The sequence below is a fragment of the Peromyscus leucopus genome, chromosome 14 (genome assembly GCF_004664715.2).
Source record: "Peromyscus leucopus breed LL Stock chromosome 14, UCI_PerLeu_2.1, whole genome shotgun sequence".
NCBI lineage: Eukaryota > Metazoa > Chordata > Mammalia > Rodentia > Cricetidae > Peromyscus > Peromyscus leucopus.
The window spans coordinates 77,960,443-77,975,574 of NC_051075.1; the positions used below are offsets into that span (position 1 = coordinate 77,960,443).

The 15,132-nt window shown below is 45.3% G+C and overlaps 1 protein-coding gene across 5 annotated transcripts in view; it reads left to right on the forward strand.

The window, feature by feature from the left end:
• Tecpr2 (tectonin beta-propeller repeat containing 2) overlaps positions 1 to 15,132 on the forward strand; it is a 99,319-nt gene that overhangs the window by 38,999 nt on the left and 45,188 nt on the right. For all 5 annotated transcript variants that reach the window (XM_037210856.1, XM_037210857.1, XM_028883782.2 and 2 more), the window contains 4 exons: positions 4,153 to 4,462; positions 7,359 to 7,491; positions 10,468 to 10,794; positions 12,325 to 13,328. In XM_037210856.1, the coding sequence (XP_037066751.1) occupies positions 4,153 to 4,462; positions 7,359 to 7,491; positions 10,468 to 10,794; positions 12,325 to 13,328 (1,774 nt within the window). The remainder of the gene's footprint in view (positions 1 to 4,152; positions 4,463 to 7,358; positions 7,492 to 10,467; positions 10,795 to 12,324; positions 13,329 to 15,132) is intronic.

The following is a 15,132-nucleotide window of genomic DNA, read 5'->3' on the forward strand; positions in this document are numbered from 1 at the left end:
CCTACAGCTTAGCACACGGAGATCTCAAAAGGCTAATAACTGCACACTCAAGCCAGTGCCCTCTTAAGAAAGAACTGTTTAGAAAAAGGCTTAGAGGTGAGCTAAAGCTCTTCAATTTGAACTCTGGTTGAAATCTGAGCATTGACAAAGATAGAAAACAGTGAGAGCTCCTGAGAACTCAGTCTTTGGAGTGGGGCTGAGGGGGGGTCTCGTGGGTAGACTGGTATAAGCATATTGACTATAAACTTGAATGCAACAACTCAATAATCTTACTCTGTAAATAACTTTATTAGGCCTGTGTCCTAGGAAGGATGTACAAAAAATGTTTATGGCATATAGTACTATTATGCAAAATAGCTTAAGAAAGCTAGGCATAGTGGCACATGCCTTTAATCCCAGCAGAGGCAGGCCTGGTCTACACAGTCATTTACAGGCGATCCAGGGTTGCGTAATGAGACCTTGTCTCAGAAAACCAACCAAAGAAACAAGAAATAGTTTAAGAAAAAGGCTAAGGTGTTGCACAGGGATCAAGGACCTACCTAGCATATGTGAAGCTTGGGCTTCATTCCAAGTTCTGTCCCCCCCAAAAATAGTAATTCAAATACCAGACTGGTAGCACAGTGGCAGAGCACTTACCTAGCATGGATGAGGCCCTGAGTTTAATCTCCAGCCATATGGGAAAGAAAAAGAAAAGGAACAAAATGTCTTAGGTGGGCTCAGTGGTACACCCCAGTAATCCCAGCTCTTGGTTAGTGGAGACAAGTAGATCAGAAGTTCAAGGTCATCCTGGGCTCTATAGCAATCACCATAGACTTCCAAATTCCATGCTAGCATTGGCTTCATGAGACCCTGCCTCAAACCCAACAAATTAACAACAGCAACAGTAATAAGATTAAATAATTTATTTTAAAGATTTTATTTAGAGCTGGGCATAATAGTGCACACCTTTAATCCTAGTCCTCGAGAGGCAGTGGCAGGCAGGTTTCCATGAGTTCCAGGACAGCTAGGGCTGTTACACAGAGAAACCTTGTCTAGGGAAAAAAAAGAAAGGAAGGAAGGAAGGAAGGAAGGAAGGAAGGAAGGAAAGAAGGAAGGAAAGAAAGGAAGGAAGGAAGGGAGAGAGAGAGAGAGAGAGAGAGAGAGAGAGAGAGAGAGAGAGAGAGAAAGAAAGAAAGAAAGAAAGAAAGAAAGAAAGAAAGAAAGAAAGAAAAAGAAAGAGATTCTATGTAGTTATTTTTAATTAGGTGTGTGTTTGTCAGTGTGAGTATAGCTATCTGAGGAGGCCAAAAGAGGGCGCTGTCCCCTGGTTATAGGTCGTGAGCTACCTTGATGTGAGTGCTAGGAATCGAACTCAAGTCCACTGGAAGAGCAACAAGTGCTCTTAACCACTGAAACATCTCTCTAGCCCTAGAATAAATTATTTCTAAAAAACAAATACTTCATGTGTAGCTGGGTAGTAGAGTACTTGTCTACCATGTTCAAGGCTCATGGCTCAATTCCCAGTATCATAAAAACTAAATAAGGTAAATATTAGATTCATAGATATGCACACTTTCCCCAAATTCATGCATATTCCAGTTTTTCCAGGAAACATTTTGTAGTAATATATATGGATTTTTTTTTTTTTTTTTTTTTTTTTTGTTAACAAAAGGAAGTCAGGTGTAGTACAATGGAATCTAAGAGGTTGAAACAGTAGAATTTTGAGTTTGAGGTCACTCTAGATTATGTAATGACAGAATTACCTCAAAAAAGGATTAATTTTTAACAATTGAATAAATTGTGGGGAAAAAAACTATATAGCAGCCGGGCGGTGGTGGCGCACACCTTTAATCCCAGCACTCGGGAGGCAGAGCCAGGCGGATCTCTGTGACTTCGAGGCCAGCCTGGGCTACCAAGTGAGTTCCAGGAAAGGCCAAAGCTACACAGAGAAACCCTGTCTCGAAAAAACCAAAACAAAAAAAACTATATAGCAGTCAAAATGAATAAGCACTATAACTTCCTTTTTAAAATCAAAGATAAATCTTAGAAATAATGTTAAGTATAAAACACAAGTTACAGGCGGATCTCTGTGAGTTCGAGACCAGCCTGATCTACAGAGTGAGTGAGATCCAGGAAAGGCGCAAAGCTACACAGAGAAACCCTGTCTCGAAAACAAACGAACAAACAAAAGACACAAGTTACTTAAAATTATCAAAAAGTGGGGTGTGTACACTATGCATATATGTATGTGTAGAGCTGGAGAGGTACCTCAACAGTTAAGAACACATAACTGTTGTTACTGAGGATAAGAGTTCCTTTCCTGTCATCCATATTGGATGGCTCACAACCGCTCTAACTCCAGTTCCAAGGGATCCTGTGCCATCTTCTGGCCTCCACTGGCACTTGCTCTCACGTGCATGTAAACACACACAAAAGCACATAATTAAAAAAAATTATACCCTAAATTAAAAATATTGAAAAGACAAGCTGCCAAATTATACAAATGGCATCATTTATTAAAATGAAAGTGCCAAATTAGTGTTGGGGTAAATAGATATGTAACTGAAGTATCAAAAAAAATGAGAATGATACACACAAAATTTAGACCATTGGTCTGAATTTTGGCCAGACAAATCATTAGGAGCCCAAAGTGCATGCATGATGCAGCCGCTGACTTTGTCTGAAGGTAGAGAACAGGTCCCCGGTGCACATTGCATTAGGCTTTATGGCATTTATTGTGAACACTCTTATAAAAAAAATCTTTTTGTTAGATTTGTCCATTTTATTTATTTATTTATTTATTTATTTATTTATTTATTTATTATTAGGTTTTTGTTTTTGTTTTTTGTTTTTCGTTTTTCGAGACAGGGTTTCTCTGTGTAGTTTTGGTTCCTGTCCTGGATCTTGCTCTGTAGGCCAGGCTGGCCTCGAACTCACAGATTCACCTGGCTCTGCCTCCCGAGTGCTGGGACTAAAGCCGTGCACCACCACTGCAGGGCTAAAATTTTTTTTTTTTTTTTTTTTTTTTTGAGACAAGGTTTTTCTGTAAAATCCTGGCTGTCCTGGAACTTGTTTTGTAGACTAGGTTGTCCTTGAATGCAAAGATCTGCTTTGCCTCTGCCTCCTGAATGCTGGGATTAAATGAGTGCACCACTATCACCCAGCACCTTTATCTCTTTAAATATATATATATATTGCTGAGTGTGGTGGCGTACGCCTTTAATCCCAGAATTTGGGAGGCAAGAGGCAGGTGGATTTCTGTGAGTTCGAGGCCAGCCTGGTCTACAGATCGAGTTCCAGGACAGCTAGGGCTGTTTACACAGAAAAACCCTGTCTCAGAAAAACCAAAAAATAAAAAATATTTATTTATTTTATGAGTCTTGTACCTGCATATATATATGTATATGCAGCATATGAGTGCCTGGTACCCAAGGAGGTCAGAAATGGGCATCAGATCCCCTAGAACTTGAGTTACAGCTGATTGTGAGCCACCATGTAGGTCCTGAGAACCAAATTCGGGACATCTCCAAGAGCAACAGTGCACATTACCACAGGGCCATCTCTTCAGCTCCTACATATGCTCTTTTGTGTGTGTTGGGTACTTCATAGTTTTATCAGAAAATAACACCAAGCTTGAGAATGGGAAGAAAAATTGGTACACTTGATGGGTTTGGAGAAGTTTTGAAAGAGATATAGATGAGCTACTCTAGATGTAAAGCTTTTCGTTCAAGAAACGAGGGAGTGAGCACAGGATCAGACTTGAGAAGGAACAGTGCTGCAGGGCGGAGTTAGCAGGGACAGCCCTGCATTTGTCACTCTTTGTCCTGTAACAGAAGCTCGAATAGTTGCCTCGTTGCAGCGGGGATTAAAGGGAGGATGGACGTAAGCATGGGCGAGCAAGCTGTGGTGGGTACTGTTGATGATCCTCAGAATCTAGGATGCATGCTCCAGGTGCTGTGTACTTGTGAAGGCGTGGTGGGGCCTGGGTGGCACAAGGATGCCATTGTGACTTAGTGGGCAGCACTCAGTAGACAGGAGAAGGACTTGTGTTGGTAGATTCTTAGAGTTGATATTAGGGGTTGATGATTATATCACTTCAAGTCAGTCCATGCCTGTTTTTGTTTTTTGTTTTTTGTTTTTTTCCTTTCTTTCATTTTTTTCTTCCGATTTTAGTACTGGGAAATTTGGTGCTTGTTTTATACCAGGACTGTGTAAGCAAAGTGACCTCACCCTGTACGCAGCCCGGCCTGGGCTACGGCTGTGGAAGGCCGATGTCCATGGGACGGTTCAAGCCACGTTTATCCTCAAGGATGTCTTTGCTGGAGGAGTCACACCTTTTGAGCTCTACCCTCGTCTGGAGCCTGATGGGGGAAGCTGCAGCTCACCTGAGAAACACCTGGGGCTCGTTTCCTGCTTCTTTCGAGAAGGCTGGGTGCTGAGCTGGAATGAGTACAGTATCTATCTTCTGGATACCGTCAACCAGGTGTGTGAGAACTGCACCTGTCTTTGGGGTAACGGGGCAAGAGGAGGGTCAGGTCCTCAGGTGTTCAGCCCCTGGGCTCCTGGAGAGATGAAGGAGCAGCATTAACTCTAGTGCTTGCTTTTTTTTTTCTTTTCCTTTGAGACAATCAAGGAAATCAAATGGAGTTCAGTAATTTTTGTAGATTCGAAAAATAATTTGCTTTTTGACATTCATAGCCCTACTCTGCCAAGAAATTAGATGTTTTGGGGGGTCTTTAAAGCCCCAAGTTAAACTTGTTCATTATAGCCTTTCTGGGTCATTTTAAAAAATTATATTTGTGTATGTTGTGTGTATGTGCATGCACATGTGCCTACTTGTGATCACACCTGCACGTCCTGGCACCCATGTGGAGGTCACACTACAACTTGTGGAGTTGATTCTGTCCTTCCACATTGGGTCCCAGGGATTGAACTCAGGTCATCTGGTTTGATGGTAAGTACCCTTACCTTTGCTGCCAAGCCTCTCACCGACCCACCCTTCCCTTCCTTTCTTTTCTTTTCCATGCATGCATGTATGTATGTGTTCGTGCATGCATGCAAACATTTTTCTTGTGATTGAATTCAGGGTGTTTGTGCATGTTAAGCACATGCTCTGCCTCACTTCTAGGTCCTGTATTTTGTTTTAGTTTGGCATTTGCAGAACTTGGGTTTGAACCCAGGGCCTCATGAATGCTAGTCAGATGCTCTACTATTGAGCTATATCATCAGCCCTGTATTGTTTTTGTTTTTTACTTTTTGACACAGGGACTCATTAAGATGCCCAGGCTGGTCTTGAACTCTTTCTGTAGCTCAGATAGGCCTTAAACTTTTGATTGCCTTGACTCAGCCTGTCAGGTGCCTGGGATTACACCTGTACCACCAGGCCTTCCTAGATTATGTGTTTTTGTTTGTTTGTTTGTTTTGGGTTTTTCGAGACAGGGTTTCTCTGTGTAGCTTTGCGCCTTTTCCTGGAACTCACTTGGTAGCCCAGGCTGGCCTCAAACTCACAGAGATCCACCTTGCTCTGCCTCCCGAGTGCTGGGATTAAAGGTGTGCGCCACCACCGCCAGGCTTAGATTATGTGTTTTCTGGCTACTAAGTTACTGTAATCTCATCCAGTGATGGATCAAATGTTAGAGAAACAGTAACTCTGAGGACTGATGCCCAGGCCTCACAGATGGTGCCAGCCCAGGAGCAGGGTCCTTCCCTCCCACGCGCTCTTCCCTTGTTGCTGTTTTGGTTTGTTGGGTTTTTTTCTTCTTCTTTTACTGTGCTTCTTATCCAAAGACAGCCATATTATTTTGCCTTTTTCCCCTTTCTTTTTAGAAACTTACTGGCATATCTTGGCAACTTCCCAGGATCATTAACTCCCAGTAGAAAACGAGTTCTGCCTGGATCAAGGTGATAACAGGTCACTCCCAGAATCTGATTTAGGACTTTAAATAAAGCTGTTTGGTTTCAGTTACTTCTTGTCCTAAGATCAGAGCTCTGGCCTGCCCCACTCCCTACTCTAGGCCTCCAGATCCAGGCCAGGCTCTCTCCCTCCACATTAGCTCTGTGGGCCTGTGGCTCAGCATCTCTAGAGAGAGCATCCACAGAGAATCAAACTCAGCTGCCCCACTGACACCTCCCTAGTTACCAGCCGTGCTTGGTGACACTTTTGGTGCAGAGGTAACTTGGCCCTACAAGTCTATGATCTGCCTGAACTTGGTTCTCTTATCTGTACAGTGGGGCACCAGGGTTCTAGATTAAGGGCTCACCTTCTAACCTTTCATTAGTTTATTTAGTTTCTCCCATTATGGATGACTTAACTTTTCTCCTGGGTTCCTGTTGAACTTAATTATTGGCTTTAAGACACGTTGCAATTATGCATCAGTCCTTTTCATCTGAGCGCTTCCCCTGTGCCTCTCAACACAGGTATAATTAACTTCATTTCATAGGCAGGGAAATGGAGACAGTGTGTCTGTGAACAGACACTGCCTCCACCATCAGAGTCTGCACCTCTCGGAAGCACCATGATTGGCAGCTTTGGGAGCCTACTGTCGTGTTTCCAGCTTTCTGTCAAGGCTGCCTAAAAATTAGCAGGGAACCTAGGCTCAGTGTCTCCTGCAGTGAACTAATCTCTCATACATACTGTCAGCTGAAAAGCAAGAACTGGTTTAGATTTGTGTGGACTCAGGATAATCCCATGGGGTGCAATCTGCTTTTAGCCAGGGACCTTTTTCCTCCCTTCTTTCATTCACTCAAAAGTCTTGGGCTGCAAGGCTCCTAGTCTCCCATAGGAAAGCACAGAATAGGGGCATTGGTTGGCTGGGGTATCCTTCCTCGCCAGTCCAGGAGAGACGCATGACATGGAGGTTTATGGCACGTGCTGTCAACCACTGGGGAGACTGAGTCATTGTTGAAGATGACAGTGCTCCAGCAGCACTTCCTAAGACTGAGCCTTCCCAGTGGACAGGAAGGGAGGCCCAGCAGGAGAAGAGCCTGTGCTGTGTGCATGGGCCACAAGAGCAGGCTAGGCTTCGGCCCGGCACGCACCGAGTCCTTGAAGCACAAAATAGGCGGGTGATGGCAGGTCAGAATGCTAGGCCTCCTGCCCTGACAAGGAGTATGAGCTTTCATAAGAAGAGTGAGAGCTGGCAGGTCCAGGAAGAGAACGGCTGAGAGGCGGAGAAGCTGTGCACCTCCATGACACACACCTTAGTGCTAAGTTACGTGTCCCATATGTCAAATACTACCCAACTGTGCCTTGAATTGCTTTCAAGAGTTTTCCAGAACTGCCATAACAAAATCCAACAATTATAATTATTTGGATTATCACACTTGCTTGTTCTGTTTTTGTTTTCATTGCCTGGTTTCATGTTTGTTTGTTTTGACAGGCCACTGTTGCTGGTTTGGAAGGACTGGGTGATATTGTGTCTGTTTCCTGCACAGAAAATGAAATATTTTTCCTAAAGGGAGATAGGAACGTTATAAGGATTTCAAGCAGGCCTGAAGGACTCGGATCCATAGGTTTGTATTCAGTACCAAGTGTGCTGTGTGTGCTGAGTCCTATGCTCTGAAAAGTGTCCTTCCCGCTCGTGGTAAGATAAATTCAGTTTAAGCCAGGCGGTGGTGGCCACACCTTTAATCCCAGCACTGGGAGGCAAAGGCAGGCGGATCTCTGTGAGTTCGAGGCCAGCCTTGGGCTACAGAGTGAGTTCCAGGACAGGCTCCAAAGCTACACAGAGAAACCCTGTCTCGAAAAGCGCCCCCCCCCCCAAAAAAAAAAAAGATAAATGTAGTTTAAACTAGCTGGGCACCTTTAATCTGAGCACTCAGGGAGGCTGAAGCAGGTGAGGCCAGCTTGCTCTACAGAGAGCTCCAGGACAGCCTGGGCTACACAGAGAAACCCTGTATTGAAAACCAAAGCCAAAAACCAAATAACAACAAAAAAATTTTAAAAAAGAAAGAAAGATAGTTTGGGGTTTGCTTAAACATGGAGATATTTGTAGGTTTAAGATTCTGAAAACACTCAGGATGCTTGTCACGGAAGTGACCTGCTCTAAGGTATACATTGGACAGTCTCACAGTGGTGGAGATGCTCTAAATGTGAGGGTGGGTGGTTGAGTGAGTAGGAAGGAGAAATCAGAAACCACTTGCCTGGCCCTAGGTGCCCTGTCGGAGACACTGTGTGTAGTTAATATCTCTGAGACACAGATTTGTGTAATTTTAAAACCATGAAACTTGCAATCTGGTATATACCTATTGCCCTAGACACAGACTGTCCTTTGGGGTTGATATTTTGCCCTGTGCTTTGGTTTTTAATTTTATAGTTCATGCAGATCCTAATGTTTTTGTTTGTTTTGATTTGTTTTTAGTTTTTTAGGCAGGATCTTATAATATAGCCCAGGTTGGCCCTAAAGTTTCATTTCTTCTGCCTTAGCCTCCAAAGTGCTAGGATTACAGGTATTTGCCAGGAGACTTTGTTTTGTTTTGCAGTGCTGGGATTCAGCCCCCAGGCCTTGTACATACAAAAAGCCTAACTCTGTAACTACTCTTAGTGAGCAAAGAATCGTAACAGTGTTTTCCTTCAACTTGGTGCAACTGGGACTCCATGCTAAACCTGCTTTTGGTGGTGACAGCATCATGCCAGCCGCTCTTTATTGTTGCCACTTATCTTTTCAAGCAGTAGAGGACAACTTGGAATTGATGTTATAAAACCAGAATTCTCTCCCCCACCTCACCCCACCCCCGGCCCCCCAGCTGAGGACCGAACCCAGGGCCTTGTGTAAGCGCTCTACCACTGAGCTAAATCCCCAGCCCCAAAACCAGAATTCTTTTTTTTGTTTTTTTGTTTTTCGAGACAAGGTTTCTCTGTGTAGCTTTGCGCCTTTCCTGGGACTCACTTGGTAGCCCAGGCTGGCCTCGAACTCACAGAGATCCGCCTGGCTCTGCCTCCCGAGTGCTGGGATTAAAGGCGTGCGCCACCACCGCCCGGCCGAAAACCAGAATTCTTATAAGAAGTGCATAAGATTGATGACCTGAAGACCCCTAAAACAGGATAAGCAAGTTACAGTGTGCCTAACAGAAAAGAACAGTGACTCAGCCACTGCTCTCCGGGAGCAGTTTATCTGCAGGGATAACTGTTTCAAATGTGCACTGTCTGGCAGGGAGTTCACCAGCTGTCTGTGGTTAGAGTGCAGCTAATAATTTGAAGTTTAAATTTTGTTTAATTTTAATTCACTTGAATTTCAGTAGCTACATGTTGATAGTGGTTCCACATAACACAGTACAGCTCTAAACCTAGCACTCCCATTAATTTGTGTGATCTTTGGCAAGTCACTTCCGAGCAGAGGTCAGCCCCTCTCCTGCCCTAGCGAACAGCCTTTAGGGGAATGTTTGTGCCCCGAGGATAAGAGTTCATGTGTCTTGTTGACTGCCGTTACATGGCACCTTGTGCAGAAGATGGCACCCAGTAGATACTTGGTAAGGAGAGGTGACTGCTCTGGTGGAAGAGCACTCGGTTTCGTGTGAGGGTGTCAGCATCGGAGGCCCCAGCCCTGGAGACCGACCTCAGTAATGGGCTATGCTGAAGGAGGGCAGGGTCCACTGCAGTGGGACGCTTACTGGCTCTTTATCACTGGGACCCATGGCCTTCACCCTGCTCTCTGCTTGCATTGACATGCCCACCTCTGTCCTCCTCTGTTATGAACCCATTCTATGGGAAATTCACTTTTCTTCCTTGAATTTCAAGGAATTTGATTATAAGACACAGGCATTTTTTTGGGGGGGTGGGGGGGTGTTTGAGACAAGATTTCTCTGTGTAGTTTTGGTGCCTGTCCTGGATCTCGCTCTGTAGACCAGGATGGCCTTGAACTCATAGAGATCCTCCTGGCTCTGCCTCCTGAGTGCTGAGATTAAAGGCGTGTGCCACCACTGCGGCCGACACAGGCATTTTTTAACGCCTCTTGGGTAATATTAAGGTATAGTGAAGGTATAGTATAAATAAGGAATTTAACTTAACTGTCGTCCCCCCCCCCCAAGACAGGGTTTCTCTGTGTAGCTTTGCGCCTTTCCTGGAGCTCACTTGGTAGCCCAGGCTGGCCTCGAACTCACAGCGATCCGCCTGGCTCTGCCTCCCGAGTGCTGGGATTAAAGGCATGTGCTACCACCGCCCGGCAACTGTTCTTAATACAGAAAAATTTATAAAGAATTGAAATGAGAACTGCTTTGTATTTAGTGATGTTCTGTTACTGGTGGTTTTTACAAAAGACAACTGCAGTGAACTATTTTACTGATTTTAATATATGAGCTTCCTGGAGCACAAAGGCCCCTTGCCGTCTTCTGTGTGGTCCTTTGAGTTTCTCTGGGTTTGGGGAATTTGGAGTTGCTCAATTTTTATCAGGAGCGAGTCTTGGTTGTCCTGTGACTGCTGGTGCTCAAGCTAGCAAACTGAGTGATGCACAGAGAAAGAACCAGTAGTAAAACTAAACTCTTCTTTCTCAGTGAGGGATGGTCTGGAGACAAGATGTTCAGAGCAGGTCCGTGGGCAGCATCTGGAGAAGTCACTGGGGGCCACTGTTTGTGAGACAAGACTTGGAGGCTCTTCTGTGGCCAGTTCTGTGGCCAGTGAGCAGCGGAGCAGGAGCAGCTCACTCAACTCGACGGACAGTGGCTCTGGGCTGCTGTTGCCCGGGCTCCAGGCTGCCCCTGAGCTGGACCAGGGTGGCCAGCCGTCCTCACAGAGGTTCAGTATCATCAGTTCTGAAGACTTTGACCAGGAGCTCATTGTGAAACCCATCAAAGTGAAGAGGAGGAGGAAGAGAAAGACAGGTACTATCTGTGGGCAGGTGCACACTGACTCATGTGGCACCTAAGGCCAACCCTGTAGGGATGTGCAAATCTACCAGGAAGGGATGATGGTCTCACAAAAGGGGTACTTGCTACTCTTAGCTGAACAAAGAACTTCACACACTGAAAGCACTCCTCCCCACAAAAGTTACAGTACACACGTGCACACATAAGCATCTCTGTAGGACATGTGTTGGTAGGGCATTTACCCATGTGGTCAGGCCCTGACTAAAGGCTCTGGATTTTGCTCTTTTTAATATTTAAGATAATATTTAATATAAGATATTGACTTGTACACTGTCTTAGGGTTTCTCTTGCTATGAAGAAACACCATTACCATGGCAACTCTTATAAAGAAAACATTTAATTGTGGCACCTTGCTTACAGCTTCAGAGGTTCAGTCCATTATCATCATGGTCTGCAGGCAGATATCGTACTGGAGCTGAGAGTCCTACATCTTACAGACAACAGGAAGTTGACTGAGACACTGGGCAGTATCCTGAGCATAGGAAACCTCAAAGCCTGCTCCCACAGTGACGCACTTCCTCCAACAAGGCCATACCCACTCCAACAAAGCCACACCTCCTAATAGTACCACTCCCTCTGAGATTATGGGGGCCAGTTACATTCAAACTGCCACATCCACATATACCCTTCATTAGACCAGATATCCTGCAAGCGTGGGACAGTCATTGAAACAGGGATTTATGCTGGTGTATTTGTTAGACATCGTACATTTTGTGTTGACATGTTACCAAATATGGGATTTAACATAGAACTTTTTTTTAAAGGTGAATCTCTATATGTAGTCCTGGCTGACCCATAATTTACTGTGTAGACCAGGCTAGCCTCGAGCTCACAGAGATCTTGCTGCCTCTGGCTCCCAAGTGCTGGGATCAAAGATGTGCACTACCATAGCCAGCCACATAGAACTTTTTGAGCTATTCACTCCTTGGTGCCTATTGACCCTTCTAGCTAAAGGTTGCTATATTATTAAAAAATATTATTGAACTCTTAGGCATTTTGACAGTTTAAAAAGATTGGCCTATGATCCATGGTGCTTAATTCCTATTCCACTTTCTTAGCTTTCTTTAATGAGGCTTCTGGGCATTTCTACCTTTTTTTTTTTTTTTGAGACAGGGTTTCTCTTTGTAGTCTTCTCTGTCCTGGAACTCACTCTATAGACCAAGCTGTCCTCAAACTCAGAGATCTGCCTCTGCCTCCCGAGTACTGGGATTACTGCCCGACTCCCTCTTCTTTTTATGGGGGTGTGAGAACAGAATCTTGGTAAATAGCTGAGGCTAGCCTGGAACTTACTATGTAGCTCAGACTGGCCTCAAACTCTTGAGCTTCTAGTCTCTACCTCACATGTTCTGGGACTATAGAAATTAATTCATACCCTACTAAATATCCTTCATTTAAAATACTTTTTTCTTGAGCCAAATGTTTTTTAGTCTTCTGGTTATTTATGTAGAGTCGTGCCTTATTTTGAATGTTCTCATTTTAAATTAGAAGGCGGAACCAAGAGCACCTGCCACAGTTCCCTCGAGTCGACTCCCTGCTCGGAGTTCCCTGGCGACAGCCCCCAGTCCTTGAACACAGACCTCCTGTCCATGACGTCAAGTGCTCTGGGCAGTAGTGTGGATCAGTTGAGTACAGGGTCTCCAGACCAGGAGAACAACCCCAGTGCCGAGGCGAATGGGATCCCGCAGGAAGACAATGGCTCTGAAACCTTCAGTGTCCTGGGGGTTCCTGAGTCTGCCCTTGACCCAGGGGATGAAGAAAATGGCACTAGAACGGAACCTTCCCAGTGTGACCACACACCGGACATGGACCTGCTCAATGGGGTGTTGGATTTACCCTTGCGGCCAGGGGAGAAGGTGGGAGGTAGTGACCTCATCTCAGGACTTGAAGAGGAGCCTGCTCCTGCTGATGGTGCAGCAGGGCATGCACAGCTGTGCCTGAGGAGACAGGAGAGCTCTGCTGAGGCGCGGGAAGTGAACACCGTGGAGTGCAGTGACCCCCAGAGCACTTTTCCTGAAGCCCCTCTTCTGGACTCACTTGTGGTACCTTCCAGCCTCAGCTGGCCCCCAGGTGCTGAGCAGTGGCTGCCTGGGATGGGAGTTTATGAAGTCCACACTGAAGAGACCAGCCCAGGGCCGGATATCCTGACCCACGTGGAGGTCCCTAGCTACCTGGGCTCCAACCCCTGGCATGTAGTCACCGATAATGACACAGGTCAGAAAGAAATGCCCACTTCTGAATGTGCCATAGGAAATGTGGAAGGACAGGTAACTCCTCTTACCTCTGCCTTGGTGGCCAGCACCAATGAGCATTGGCTGGACCAACCTTTCCAGGATCAGGCAGTGACATCCAGTGATGAGGAAGACATTTATGCCCATGGGCTCCCATCTTCATCCTCAGAGACGAGTGTGGCAGAGCTTGGAGCTGATCGCTCTCTGCAGGACCTGAGCCAGCCAGGGAATGATGACACCACACTGCTCAAGACAGATCAGGTCTGTGTGCTGATGGAGGAAGTGTGACTGAGATGGTAACTGCGGCAGCTGCTGCTTTTCCTTTCAGGGGCATCCTTGGCTCTTTTATTTCCTTCCCATCTTATGGAAATCATACTCCTGAAAAATCTGTAGCTTTGAAGTCTGGCTTTAGGGCAATTTCCTATGCAGGGGCCCTTAATAATTAGAACTGTGGTACTTCTTACCCTGCTCAGTTGACCTCTTACCAACAAAGTGGTGTCTTGCAATGCCAGACCAGTTTGGGCACTTCAGGTAGCCTGGGGCCATTGGAACACCACTGGGAGAGGACTGTTTGCTCTGAGCACATATGAGGTGGGTGGTTCCTGCCCCTCTCCACAGTCCACTGACTCCTAGGAACATCAGTATGAATTGGGGGTCTTTCCAGAAATGCTGTTTCCTCAGCATCCACACAGTATCCCCAGGACACACTTTGGAGAATGAAACCCCTAATCTGCTATGGGGCTTCTCAGTCAGTGTAATTTATTGTTCTCTTAGAACCTTTATATTAAAAATTGTTTTTTTTAAAAACAGGGTCTCTATTATAGCCCTGGCTGTCTTGGAACTCACTATATAGACCAAGCTGGCCTTGAACTCAGAGATCCACCTGCCTCTGCCTCCTGAGTGCTTGGGTTAGTCTTGTGCCACCATGTCCAGTCCTAAAAATGATTTTTAAGTACTTTTTTTTAAAAAAAAACAAATAAGTCTTAGCAAATATATTTGGCTTCAGAACTAACCCTGCATCACCATATTCCCAAGTAATTGATATGAGGCCACCACTGCATCTTCAGAGCTAAGAGCATGTGATGTTTATCAGTTCTCACTATGGACAGGTATGTGCTGAGCACGTCACATGTTTAAGTCACTTCTTAGGAAGAAAACAAATACAGGTGCAGTTGTCCCCATTTCGTGGAGGAGGAAATTGAAGCTAACGAAAGTGAAGTGGTGTGTGCACCAGGTCACATTGTAAGTGAAGTGCAGAGTGACCCAGGGTTCTCTCCCGTTTTGTGTTGTGTCTCAGAAGTGAGTTTGCCAGAAGTTGACTGCTTGTTCAGCAGCCTACATTCAGGTTTTCAGTGCACTGCTTCCTAAGCGCTCTTAACTGGCAGTGCATGTGTTCATGCTGGGGAGCTCAGTGCAAGTGACAGCCAGAATATCAGTTGAATGGGACTTGGGTGGGGTGTGAGAAGCCACAGCAGGGTGACCACCTGACATAGAGTATTAGCTGGCAGATCGTAACTGTTGGTGTATGTTAGGGCTAGTTGGAAGCTTAGGAAAGCCCTTACCTGTGGAGAAGGATCCTGGATCTCTGAAGTCACCTACCAAGCTTTGCCACGCCTGGTCTTGCTCCAGATAGCAGAAAAGGTTAGAAATGGTGGTGGTTGTTTTGTTTTGGAGGACAAGGGCTAGGAGAAAAAAGTTTGCTGTGGTGAGCAGAGCCAGGTGGAGAAGAGGTGGACACCATTCTCTTTCATACACTAGCTTCCATATCAGGTATCTGTGCAACTGTGCATAGTAAAGTATATGCCCTTTATTTAACTTTGACTTTGAAACAAATCTTAGCAACATGGGACCAACATGACAGGTCAGTGGGTAAAGACTAATGCCTGATGACCCAAGCTCCATGTCTAGGACCCAAGTGATGGAAGGAGAGAACCAACTCTCACACGTTGTCTTCTGACTGCCACACATGTGCTATAGCACGCTCATGTGTGCACACATATAATTACATTAAATAAATGTAATACAAATGAGAAAATACAGCAATGAAGCCTTGGGGTACAAAAGT